General features: G+C 39.4%; 1 protein-coding gene across 1 annotated transcript in view; it reads left to right on the plus strand.

The window, feature by feature from the left end:
* PIK3C2G (phosphatidylinositol-4-phosphate 3-kinase catalytic subunit type 2 gamma) overlaps positions 1-13,054 on the plus strand; it is a 262,202-nt gene that overhangs the window by 68,209 nt on the left and 180,939 nt on the right. The window contains exons 12-13 of the mRNA XM_067558969.1: positions 3,684-3,879; positions 6,463-6,585. Coding sequence (XP_067415070.1) covers positions 3,684-3,879; positions 6,463-6,585 — 319 coding nt within the window. The remainder of the gene's footprint in view (positions 1-3,683; positions 3,880-6,462; positions 6,586-13,054) is intronic.

The raw sequence follows: 13,054 nt of genomic DNA on the forward strand, positions 1-13,054 counted from the left end.
TTTGCAAGTTTGGGCTTTACTGAATCAGCACTTTCCTCAAAGAAAATCTGTTTGATTTATTAAGGAACATTATTGGTCTCTAACCTATTTTTACCTATCTGCTTGTCTACACCCTTTTATTTATGCCAGAAAGTGTCAGTCTTTTTCAGTGGAAGGCTTTTCTCTTTGTTCTGGCTACACCCTTAATTTCACAAGCATTGCAGAATCCATTCAGTAATGTATCCTTAGGAACTGCATCTTAGTGATTGCAATGAGGTCCTGTCAGAACTTGTTGGTGTCTTTGTGTTTAAACAGGTGATGCTGTTCGTATTAAGTTTTTTTTTAGGCTGTTTTTATTTCAAAAATTCTATTATTAATTGTCACTTGTGCTGGGGAAAGATGATAATTTCTAGACTTCCCACCTGCCTGCAGCACAGGGTGTTCCCCTAAAATAGAAAATATGATTATTAAAATTGATAAATATTTGATGTTTTTTTTTGTGATCCACGTTATAGACAGAAGCAAATGTATACAAAAACTCAGCCTGTGTCTTCCATGAAGACCTAATGGATGAATGGTTTATACGATATTACAGAGTATGCAGCCTTCTGGTGAAATTACTACCTGAGGTCATATTTAACAGAATAAACATCCATAGTATTTGGTCAGTACTTGGTCAAAGACATTCGCAAAGGCAAGCAGTGCACCATGAAGTGGTGGTGATCAAGTTGCAGTGTCTTTCCTCTGTGCTGCTGGAGGTGCCATCTTTTGGAGGGAATGCAAAATAGATATACTCACTGCTTGAGGATTGCCGAAGTTCTCATGGCACTTCTAAAGTTGTAAAGTTTGACAAGTTCCCTTTGGAATTTGACAATTATTTGTAGAAGTGGTCAGAAAATTGTAAGCATTTTCCACAAACAGTTTTTGAAAGAAACAAAACATTTCGTTTTTATTCAAACTTCCTATGGAAATTTTCCAATTTTTAATAGAAAACTGAAAACCCTTTTTTTCATCCGAGTTTTTCAGCATTATAACAAAAAACTGGAAAATAAATTTTTCAATTTTATTTAGAAAATCTTTTTTCTTAGGCCTGGTCTACACTGCCACATGCTGGGTCGACGTGAGATACACTAGTTATGTTATGTAACTAGTGTATCTCACGTCAACGTACTTGCATCTATGCAGCACGGTGTCTTCACAACGCTACGTGAACAGGAAAGCATTTCCTGCCGACGTTGCCTTCTACCTTTCAGGGAGGTGGACTATTTCAGTCAACAGGAGAGTGCTCTACACAGACCTGCTCAATTGATGCTGCTGCATCATTATCTGCCACCACGGCAGTGTAAAGATGCCCTTAGCAAAAAGGCAGCCATTTTTCCCTATTTTTTTTTCTGGTTAATCGAAGTTGAGCAAAAGTTATTTTGGATTTTACAAAACAGACATACCCTTAGTCCCAAATACCCCTAGCTAATAGCCAATAGACTAAAAGAACCAAATGTTAAGGCCCAATCCTTAGGTGGATTGAGATGTACGTAATCAGTAGCTGGCAAACTTATTGCCAGAATTGGGGAGAAGAGGGGTATACAGGGATCCCCAGGCGCTGCTCCACTTGAGGCTCTCCGTGGATCCGTCGAGGCACTAGCGGATGCCCCAGGTCGGTCGGCTCCCTGGTTGCAACTCGCTTGCAGGATGGAGAATGGGTCTCCCTATCCTTGTGTTGTTAAACGTCTTCTTCTCATGTCTTGCAGCCTTTTTCCTTGTAATTCTAATTATTAAGTGCTTCGTGAATAAAACTAGTTGTGAGCACTTCCCTCTTGTCTAACTGCTCCTTTCTCACCACCGAGATCTTTAAAAACACGAACCTTCGGCAGCACACAATTTCAAACTCTTAATGGGATAGGGAAAGAATCAAATATTAATGATAATATGTTTGTGTTTATTCTATTATGATTTTTGAAAATCTTACAAAAATTATATAAAGGTTTAGAAATTTATATGAATTTGCATAGTATCTGCACTTACAGTAGCTACAGTAAAACTGGAGGAGATGTTAATCCACTCACTTCAGGGAAGAAAATTAACTTGTGTCAAGCAGAAATTTCCCCTGTGCTACAGTATTAAGCAAATAGATACATTATGGATGTTTGGGTCTTCCTCTGCAGCATCAACTATTTGCCACTTCTAGAGACAGGTATAGCAATAGGTGGACTAGCTCGTAGGTTCTGGAACTAGGGATGCTGAGTGTGTTGCCTCACCCCGTCTTGAAGTGATTTCCATCATACACAGAGTTTAGAGTGTTGCTCAATGGCTCTCAGCATCCTCACTATAAAAATTGTTCCAGCACCCTAGACTAGCTGTTATTTTACCCACATAACCAAGGGTGTGGGGTATGGAGGGACAGGCCTGGGCAACCCTAGTGTATTTTAGAGAAGGCTGGCTCTAGATCAACCAGAAATACCCAGCACGTTGCACTCTGGCTGTCTCCCTTTCTTCATGACATGCCCCCTACACCAGGAGTCACCTGGAAAACTGACCCAGCTCTGTTCCAGCCCTTCTGGTTGGGGCTCCAACTTACACTGGGAGTCAGGCCAGTCCTTGGCTGCCCCAAGAAATATAGAGAATGCAAAGGTGGCTAAAAAAATCAATGAGCATAACAGCAGAACAATAGAGAATTGGAGACATAGAAAGAAACATGAATAAATGTGTGATGCAAGTGAGAGTATAGCCTTTTGTTCAATGTGTTTATCTCTTGATCCATTTAGATAATTACTTTGTGCCCATCACTGTGGTAAAGCTGAGTGCTAATTATGCCTGCATATCTTTATCTATTTTATGTCTGAATACAATTGTACCATATATTAATAAATGATTATATATGTCCTACAATACACATTACAATAATCACATAGTATTAACATTTAACTTGCACAATTTCTCAGCTCTTCTACTGTGTTGCCAATTCCCCTGAACTAAATAGTTGCTTAGCTACAGAAAGTGCAGAGTACATGATAAACATCCTCACAGCATGGGAATTAAGAGACTAAAATGATGTATCTGAAGCACGCTCACTTTACTGTGGTTTAAAAAGTCTTCCTTTGAAAATGCCTTACTTGGGATAAGAGGGAAAGTCCTCTCCTGAATCAGTCAGCAAATAAAATTAATAGGCAGCAGGCTTAAAATAAACAAAAGGAAGTATTTCTTCACACATAGTCAACCTATGGAACTCCTTGCCAGAGGATGTTGTGAAGGCCAAGACTATAATGGGGTTCAAAAAAGAACTAGATAAATTCATGGAGGATAGGTCCATCAATGGCTATTAGCCAGAATGGGCAAGGATTGCTGTTTGCCAGAAGCTGAGAATGGCCGACGGGATGGATCACTTGATGTTACCTGTTCTATTCATTCCCTCTGAACCTCCTGGCATTGGCCACTGTCAGAAGACAGGATACTGATGGACCATTGGTCTGACCCAGTATGGCTATTCTTATGTTCTTATGAAGGTATTGTAATAAAGATCTGTTGATGATAGACCAGAAAATGAGCTAAGGCTGCTTCCAGGAGCACAGATGGCTAATTGGCTTCACTTGATAGATTTTCATTTTAATTACAATTTAATAGGAGGAATTTCAAAGCTATAATTGCTGACCTACAATAAACATGCTTCTTTACCAATGACCTATTTCAAACCTTTGTTTTCCCCCCAGTCTTGATAGAGAATGCTGTGACAGAGTTGTCTGCAGCCATCTCCCATCTCATCTATGTTTTCAGCAGCAGCTTTAACACTGATTTTCAGCCTGCAAAAATACCTAGAAGCCCTTCATGTGCAGATGCCCACCTAGATCCCCACTTCAGCTTCACAGTTTATGCAGCCCACAACATTCCAGCAGCCTGGCTGAAAAGGTAGGAGGTGCCAGTAGCATTCTTAAGAAGGGTTTCTTTCTCTCACATCCATTACAGCTAGTTGCAGTGTGTGGTTGCTGCACGTAAATAAAGATGTTTTGTGTTGCTATTATGAAAGCATGGGTCAAATTCAGATCAAGTGTAAGCGGATGTAGCTGTATTATTTTCTAGGATGCTGCACCCACTTACTCCATAGAGGGACCTTTTTGGTGCATGATAGGTAGTGGAGCATAAGTGGAGGACTCAGGATGCCACTTAGACACCTGCTCTGGACAAGTGTGGGAGGACAGTGGCAGGGTGGGTAGCTGCCCCAACAGGTATGTGTTTGAAAGATACCTGCCAAGAGAGGGGTGTGGATGAAGGGGGGAAGAGGTATACTACCTGCCCACAGAGAGGGGTGAAGCAAGGTGAGTGTGGGCCATGCATCCTGAGTGGCTCATGGTTCAAGGCCATCTTGCTGAGTCAATGGAGCTGCACCTGCTTACAGCAGGTCTGAATTTGACCTTAACAATGGCACTCATGGTAGATGTATTTAAACCACGATTACCAGGCTAAGCATATTGAGTGACAATTTTTGTTTACAGATGATGGATAAATAAATGTGTCATCTTATAGGCATGAATGTATCTGGTACATTAAGTACTACAGAGAAAAACAGAGGGCGACAACTTTAATAAAAGAAAAAAGCTAAGAAAAATAATCTCGTCCACATTATTTATTTGTTCAATTAGTGTCTCTTCAAATGGCTGGTTTTCCTACTTTATTGTAAAGTGAATGCTTTCCTCTCGCTGCACCAAGGCAATCAAGAGAGAAGGTCAGATGACTGCAGTCTGGCAGCGTTATTGTTACAGGGGGACCTGCTGTTTTCCAGATTTTTATTAATGTTTTCCCCATTCGCCCACTTTCCTTTGAATTTCGTATGACTGATTAAAACACAATGGGATCATTTGCATTAGAACATTAGCAAAGGAATGCACTATACAGCGTTTAGCTATAATTAGCAGTTTAATAAAAGTTTGAGAAAATTTGCATTACTTAATAGATACAGAAGCATAATCACTGCTCTGATTCTGCAGATGGTTGTATTGTTCCCAGTGTATTTTATTTTGTTTTACCACTAAGATGTGAAATTATATGTGGCCTAGAGGCCACTGTTCACTTGAGCTCTATCTCAATATACAGACATATGAGAAAATGAGAATCATTTTTCTTTTTAAATCTCCCTCTCCAATCTTTCCAACATACAGTAGCTAAAATAGTCTTTTTTTCCTACCACTGCAGCTCTGTAACTACCTTTCTCTAGGGTCTTTACTGGCTGTCTGCCTCCTTTCACATTCAGACTTCTCATTCTTCCTTCTAAGGCACTGCACGGTTTTGGCCGTCACATCTCAGCTCTTGTTTCTGCCTGTTCACAATCTTGCACAGTATGCTCTTGTTCTATTCATCTTGTTGCTTCCTTTGTTTGTCTGTCCCATGATTTCCCCTCTTCCCACTACCTCCTTTTCCCCCCACTTCCTACTATACCCGGAACAACTTTCTCTGTTCTAGGCAAGAACAAACTTCATCTCTGTCTTCTCCTTCTCACTTCCGCTGGCAGGATTCCTGTCAGTGGCTTATCAGTGTTTATCTTCTCTTTCACAATGTTACAATTGCAGGATTAAAGTATAAATGGCATTGTCGTCATAATTAAGACAACATGCAATTCCTTTTAGTTATAATTAAATATCACATCCTTTTTCTCCATGGAATTCTCCCAGCTGATTCCTCGTTTTTGTCCCCTCAGGTAAAAAGAAAAATATATAATATAATAATTAATATTATTGGAAAATATCAACAATGAATTTTATAAAGAATTTTATAAAGAAGGCAAAAAGAGGAATCTCAAGTTGCCAAACTCCTTTAAATTTGCTTCTCTAGACTCCCTAGCTCTAAACTGTGCCTATAGTTCTTGTTCAGAATAAGACTGGAAAGAGACAATTTTTTGCAAGAAGGTGGAAATCTTGGAGGAAGAGCTGATATTCTAATATTTCACTGTTTGGGCTGATATTCCACATGATTTCATTTAGGTTGAATCCAGAATCAAATTACAGCCCTGAAACTGTTTTGAATCCAAAACTTCAACCATAATCTAAACCTAAGCAGATGAGTGTCCAACACAGTCATTGACCATCATAATAATAAATACACATACAGTAGTAATTACACATTTCTGGAAGCATTATCATATCTTCACAGATGTGGAACCTGGGGCACAAAAAGATTTACTGTTGCCCAATGTTACACTATGAAGGTCTGATTCTATGCACCATAAAGTCAATGGCAAAACTCCTCTTGATTACAGTGGTGAAGGAGCAGGCTTTGTCAGAACAGAGCTGGGAACAGACCCTAAGAGTCCTGACCACCGCTCCGGTACTCTGACAATTAAAGAATAATATGCATTTATTAAAATACTAGCATAAGCCTTATTATTTCACTTCCATCGATAATGATGAGCCTTTCAGCATTCTGAATAGCTAACCCCAAATTTCATCTATAAGGTATATTAAATTACATTTAATCTGTTTAATTCCTTTTTCTTTGTAGCTACAAAGTCTTCTCTTTTTCCTGTTCATTAACTTATGCTGGGAAGAAAATATGTCAAGTGAAGAACTGCAAAAATATACCAGCTAAAAAGTCTTTTTTTTTCCTGGCCAACTGGAACGAGAAGTAAGTTTTAATCTTTATTTGAACGATGCTTGTCTGCCTCATTTTACACAAGTTTTTTGCATACTTTGCGTAAGTCCCGTCAACTGCTGAGCTTCTCTTCTGCGCGTCGTCTGCACTGTGCTGCGCCGACAGGAACAGCGTTCCCGTCGATGCAGCGCTACACTACTTTTGTAGCTGGTCTTAGTACGTCGATTTCTGGATCGACTGAGCGGGTCTGCACTGACCGCTCAGTCGATCCAGAGAAATCGATCTGACAGTGGCGAATTTGCCGCCGTCAGTGTAGCCGTAGCCTGACCTATGTTTTGCATTTTATATCAGATAAATTTTTTCAGCAGTTTACATCCCATTATTATCTATTCAGAACAATGACCAAGACAACACCACATAGTGAATGTTGGCAAATGCTGACTTTTCTATGGTGACCACTGAAGTTATACATTTAAGTAAAGTTTGGTTTGACAAGTGCAGTCAGCTGACATAAGATCATGTAATTACAATTGTGTTCTATGATTTTTATCTTGCTTAATTTTTGGTGTTGAATATTTTATTGTCGTTCGGGGCTAAAGGAAAGAACTATAGTGCTCACTGTTTGAATCTTTACAAATGCAGGTTAATATAGGCAATTGTTTTCTTTATGATGTACAAATTCTTTTTATTTATTTATTTATGTTCAATTGTCACTATTGGAGTATCATTTTCTTTATAAGATCATTGCTTATCTGGAATATAAAGGAAATGATTTACTATTGCAATTTTAAGTCTAATAATCAGATCTATCTGAAGGGACAAAAGTATAAAATAGAGTTTTTCTTTTATTAAAGGAAAGCTGATCCTCATTTTGTGGCCTGCCAGAGATTTCTGATAAGCAGCAATTCATTTTCAGTCAGTTCAAAAAAATAATGAGAGAAAGTGCTGGTTGGGAAGTGTCTGGTGAACATGTCTCTTGTGGGTATTCTTAGCTGCCTGAGAAGTGGTCACCTGTCTGATATGCATCCCAGAAGATCTGTATTTATGGGAAAAGATTTTTCAGGAGTCAGAGACCCATCTGATATAGTCAGAAACTGCTCATCAAAAAACAAACAAAAAAAATGACTGACTTCTGTTTCATCTGAATGGAGAAGTTAGGAAGTCATATAATTTAAGAAAAAGGGGTTTTGTTACCAGCTCTCCAGCTGAAGGAGCAATATTGGTTACAATTCCACACACTGAGGTTCTTTACAAAAAATAAAAATGTATTTTTATATATGTGTGTGTGGTTGTTTTGAAAACTGTGTTAAAATTGTGAGCTATCACTTTAAATTCCCTGGGGGTTTCCTGATCCTGCTTGCAGAATAGGGAACTTTGTGGATGGGAAGTATGTAATCTGGGTCTTTCAGGGTATGTCTACACAGCAACTAGACACCAGCGCCTGGCCTGTGCCAGCCTACTCAGGCTACGGGGCTGTTTCACTGCTGTGTAGACATCTGGGCTCGGGCTGGAGCCCTCACTTTAGGGCCCTGTGAGGTAGGGGAGTGCCAGAGCTCAGACACCAGCCCACGCCTAGAAGTCTACACATCAGTGAGACAGCCCCACAGCCCAATTCCCGTGAACCCAAGTCAGCAGGCATGGGCCAGTCATGGGTTTTTCTTTGCTATGTAGACATACCCTTAATCCCTTAGTCCCAAAACAGTAGCTATACAAAGACAGAGAAAAAAAGGCAGCCCCCACCTCAACGAGTTTACAATCTAAGCAAACTAAATTGTCCCAGATTATTTTAAATTCAGCCCAAGATGACAGGCCTAGTTAGCTGAGGTTCGCAAACTCAATCTGAGTTTCCAAAAACCCAAATCTTGATGATTTTTATAGATCTGAGGTTGTATCCACAACTGAATTTTCAAGTGGCTTGATAATGAGTCAAAAGATAAACATCAGACTTAACATTCCTGAATGCTGGAACGTTTGAAATGCCAATCCCAATTTTGTAATTTGAGCCCAACTCTACAGTCTTGGATCAACTAAAATATTACCTGTTTGTAGGGTGCATTCCGTTGTACAACAAGTTCCTGTAAAACAAACACTTTCTTCAGGACAGGAGGCATTCTAATGTATCAGGACTATAGATTCTGGTTTCGTTTTTAAATTTAGCACAACACTCTATGGTAAAGTAATGTATTTTCACATAAAAGCAGGGTGTCTGTGGACTGCTTAGCATAATGGGGCCCCACTTTAGAATTGTCTTTTCTCTGAGCGTAATATGAAGAAAAATTGTTGTATTAGGATATCTTATGAAAAAGATAGTGAACCATTCATTTTTGTTGGGATATATTTCCTTTTGCCTCTTTCTATATAGAGCTCCTTTCACTCTTTAGTTTTACTTTTTATGCACTGGTTTTGAATTTGTCCTGTTTTTTTAAAAGGAGACATGAACAACAATAGGGCCACTAGAAACAGGTGCTAAAAAGTCACCTAGGATTATTTCCAGCAAGCACTCAATTAGCTGATGGAGGAATTCTGTGCTGGCAGCTCGGGGTAGCTGACACTAGTGAGGCTCATTACTTTAGATTAAAAAGGACTGAGTTATTGATATGGGCAAGACAGAGGGAAATAGAGGGAAAGATTTTTGCTGACTAGAAGTCTGGACAAAGAGTTCCTAAGGAAGATTATATCAATATGGTTTGTGTTTTGGAGTGCTCTAACCATAGGGAGGGGAGGCAGCTCAAGACTTGTCAAGCCTCTAATATTTTGGTTAAACCACAAAGCCTAAAGGAAGGAGGTTTTTGTGTTTGAAACTGAGCTTCTTGTGAAGTTTCACTTTCTTTGCCTCCCTTTTTCCCACCTTTTGTCTGGAATGTCTGTGCAGATTTTAGTTTCTTTGGGGCAAAACCTAATATAATGGGGCTCTGATCTTCATTATGGCCTTTGGGTGTATACGTTTGGGTGTATACTGCTGTATACATTTTAATTATCCTGTGTACTGAATGAGACAGGATTCCTGTTTTAAAAAAATAATATGTGATCATGTAATTAAATACTACACCATAGTACATATACACAGGCAAATTTCATCCTGGAATTTCCTATTTTTGAGTGATTGTCTTCACAACCTTAATAATGTTTGCAGTGTTATTGTAGCCATGTTGGTCCCAGGATATTAGAGACATCAGGTGGTTGAGGTAATTTTTTTACTGAACCAACTTCTGTTGGTGAAAGAGACAAGCTTTTGAGTTTACATAGAGCTCTTCTTTAGGTCTTCAGTGTAAGCTCAAAAGCTTATCTCTTTCACCAACAAATGTTGGTCCGGTAAAAGAGATTGTCACCCACCTTTGACCTTAATAATATTTTTTTAATTTAGTTTTTTGTGTTTAACTTCCTAGGTTTTTAAAAAAGCAAACTGAATTCAAAAAAATCCATCATGTTGATACCCACTTGAATTATAAGCAGTGTTGGAGCCTTTAGAGCAACCACACAGACCTCTGCACTTGAGCTAATGGAGTAACTGATAGCAATAGTAAGTTATCATCCTCTATATGGACTGACATTAGACAGGATTGAGACATACGTTGCCAGTGGATTTCACAGATACTTGCTGACAGCAGAGAAATGGTGAAGCTCTGTAATCTTGATTTCCTTTGCAAGCTCTGGAGGGATGCATGCTGTAGTGGGCACAGACTCTTCTGCTTGTTTTCCCCAAGCTTGACTCCTTCTGCCATAGCCCCTCCAACTTGTCCCAGTCAATCTTCTTGCCCAGCCAGTCCTAATCACCCTCTGCATTGCAGCTCCTTGTCAGATCTGCCTCTTTTTGTCCCCTGCTCCAATTCTCCCACCACCATCATCACTCATTGATAATTCTAGTCTTCATCCAACCAGTTCTAATTTTCTCCACTCCCCACAGCTCCATATTTGATCTCAGTGTTCCTGTCAGCACAACTGGCTCCCAGTCCCCAACCCCCATTTCTCTTACTGGTGCAGTCTCCTCACTGAGCCTGTAGTCCTAGTACTCTTTTCCAACCATTCCCAGAGTCCCTTTATCTCCCATTCACATTTTCTCTCCCTCCATCTAGTGCCAGTCCACCAGACTCCTTGTCCCAATCTACTGTTTACCCTTCCCCAATCTGGCTTTTATCCTCTGTATTTACTAAAACAGCTTATCTCTCCAAGTTGCCTGAGTGCCCACCAAGTGGTCATTGAGAGCACAGAAGCAACATAATGAGGGCAGCCATTATAGGGAAAGTCATTCTGGGTCTCTACAGCCTTGGGCTGTGATTCTGCAACTTCATAATGTGAATGGAAGTCACTGAAGTCAGGATCTAAGGCCTTGGATTGTAAATTCTTTATAGGGCTTTATGATCTGGCTGCACGGTTAACCTGTTTTATAGTGGTTTATGTATATGAACAACAAGATGCAATCTACTCCAGACTCTCTGAGTTGAAAGTCATGTCAAATGTCACATTTCCTCCTAGGTCTAAAATAAGGATTTGTATTTGGCCTGTACCTTCTAAAGTTTGAGCTATGACCTCAAATAGTCAGAGTTGAACTCCTTTCAAACTACTAGGTTGCAGCATGTCACGGATACAGGGCAAGTTGTGACTTGGGCCCCTTTACAGTCCTTCTCATGACTGGCTTTGCTTCCTTTATCTCTCTCAAGGGGTAGAGACCTGCAGTTCAACCACTCTTAGACTGGATCTCTTTTTTTCTTTCGCAAAAGCCTCTTTTTCCCCCCAGTTTTGTTAACGCAACAGGCCCAGTTGCATTTGGCCCATGCAAGAAACTTTCCTCCATGGGCCTGTGACAAGCAAGTAACTGAAGTGACTCAAAACAGCTACCTCAAAGCAAATGTATACTTTATTCACCCAAAGGTACATAGCAATCAGAGAAAAGTGTTAAAAAACCAGAAGTCCTACATGCCTGGTTCTTACCTAAAGCTTATAATTTCCCTGACAGCTGAGGCAAACCTCACTAACACAGATCCACCCCGTAGGGCTTGTGTATCAGTTCCTCTGAGTCTCCCCTCAAGCAACTGCTGAACACTGAATTCCCTCTCCCCCTCTAGAGAGGGAATTTTTAACTGCTCAGTGTCCCATTGATCTTAGACCTTGAGCCTTGGTAAACTTGCTGTATAATTTTGGATGGAGTCTGGAAATAGCATCTTTCTGATTAATAGACCAGCCATGGTTCTCTTAACATCCTGGAAGTTGTTTACACAGAGGTGACTTATCTCTGGTCATTGTTTTGTTTCCTATTTGTTGTTGTTAACAGTCTCTTTTTATTTAATCCACATAATCAGACAGAATAGCATCAAGCAGGTAAACTGAGCTACACAGAATATTTATAATATCATACAGTTATCTCCCATGTTCTCTACACACCCTGTGTCATTGGAAATTTTCCTCATAGACAATAAGGTCTTGGATTTATCTATGGCATCAGTCTCATGATGATCTGACCGTTCTTAAAGTCTCCACTTAATTTAGCTCTTTCTTACATACATACTTTCAGTAGTGCTATGTATTTTGTCATAACAAGTCCAAGTAAAGCCTCCAGCAACAGAGAAATAGAGAATCTGTATCCTTTAATATGATGGATACTTTTTCCACTTGGTTACAAAACTAATGAGGCTTCCTGGCATTTGCAAAGTTGTTTGCCTGATTTATGAGTAATCTTTTATCTCCTTTATAATAAAGTGCGGTGCTTTTTTTCCCCCTTGCATCAGATCTCTAAGATGTTTGAGGTTGAGGGCACATGTTTTAGGGTCACTTTGTTTAGGATGAATGGAATTGATGGCCTGTAAATGAAAAGACAGAAAATAAGATGATTTGGAAATGTGTGAAACAGACTGCTTTCTCAGTCACTTTTTGAAATTCACAAAACTTTGGAAGAAAGAACAAAAAAAAAGTGCAGGAACCATTCTCTGACAACTGTAAATAGAACATTTGGGGAGACAGGTGAATGCATCTTAATTCCTTTGGAGTTAGACTGCTCTTTAAACTAAAAGAGTGGAATATAGATGTTTTGCTTTATTAAAAGGAAGGGATGTGGGGAAGGGGAGAAACAGGTGCATATTTCAGTTAGCCATCCAAAAAATGTTTGGGGTTGATCATTAGAAATATCAATACCACGGCTGATCTGGGGTAGATGGACACCTCAATAGAAGACATGTTCTTGTCTCAGTTATTCCAATGTGCCTTCAGAGAAACTCTCCTGAAATCAGTGGAATTATGCCAGATTTATAACAATATAACTGACAATGGAATTTTATCCTAAGTATATGTTCCACATAAACCCTCCAGCCTACCCCTGATAGTTCTAGTCCTAATGTTTTCCAAACTGTTACATTATTTCAGTGGAGCTTCCTAGATTTGTTTACTCCTTTGCAGTATGGCTATATGCATTTTTTAGAACATCTACAATTACATCATTTAATGAAATAATCTGGAATGCTGAAAATATTTACTCTATTTAATTTAGATTTATATCCTAAGCTTTTAATGT

This window comes from Emydura macquarii, unplaced genomic scaffold (genome assembly GCF_026122565.2).
Source record: "Emydura macquarii macquarii isolate MOO-44397 ecotype Brisbane River unplaced genomic scaffold, CSIRO-AGI_Emac_v2 contig_2205, whole genome shotgun sequence".
In the NCBI taxonomy this organism is placed as follows: domain Eukaryota; kingdom Metazoa; phylum Chordata; order Testudines; family Chelidae; genus Emydura; species Emydura macquarii.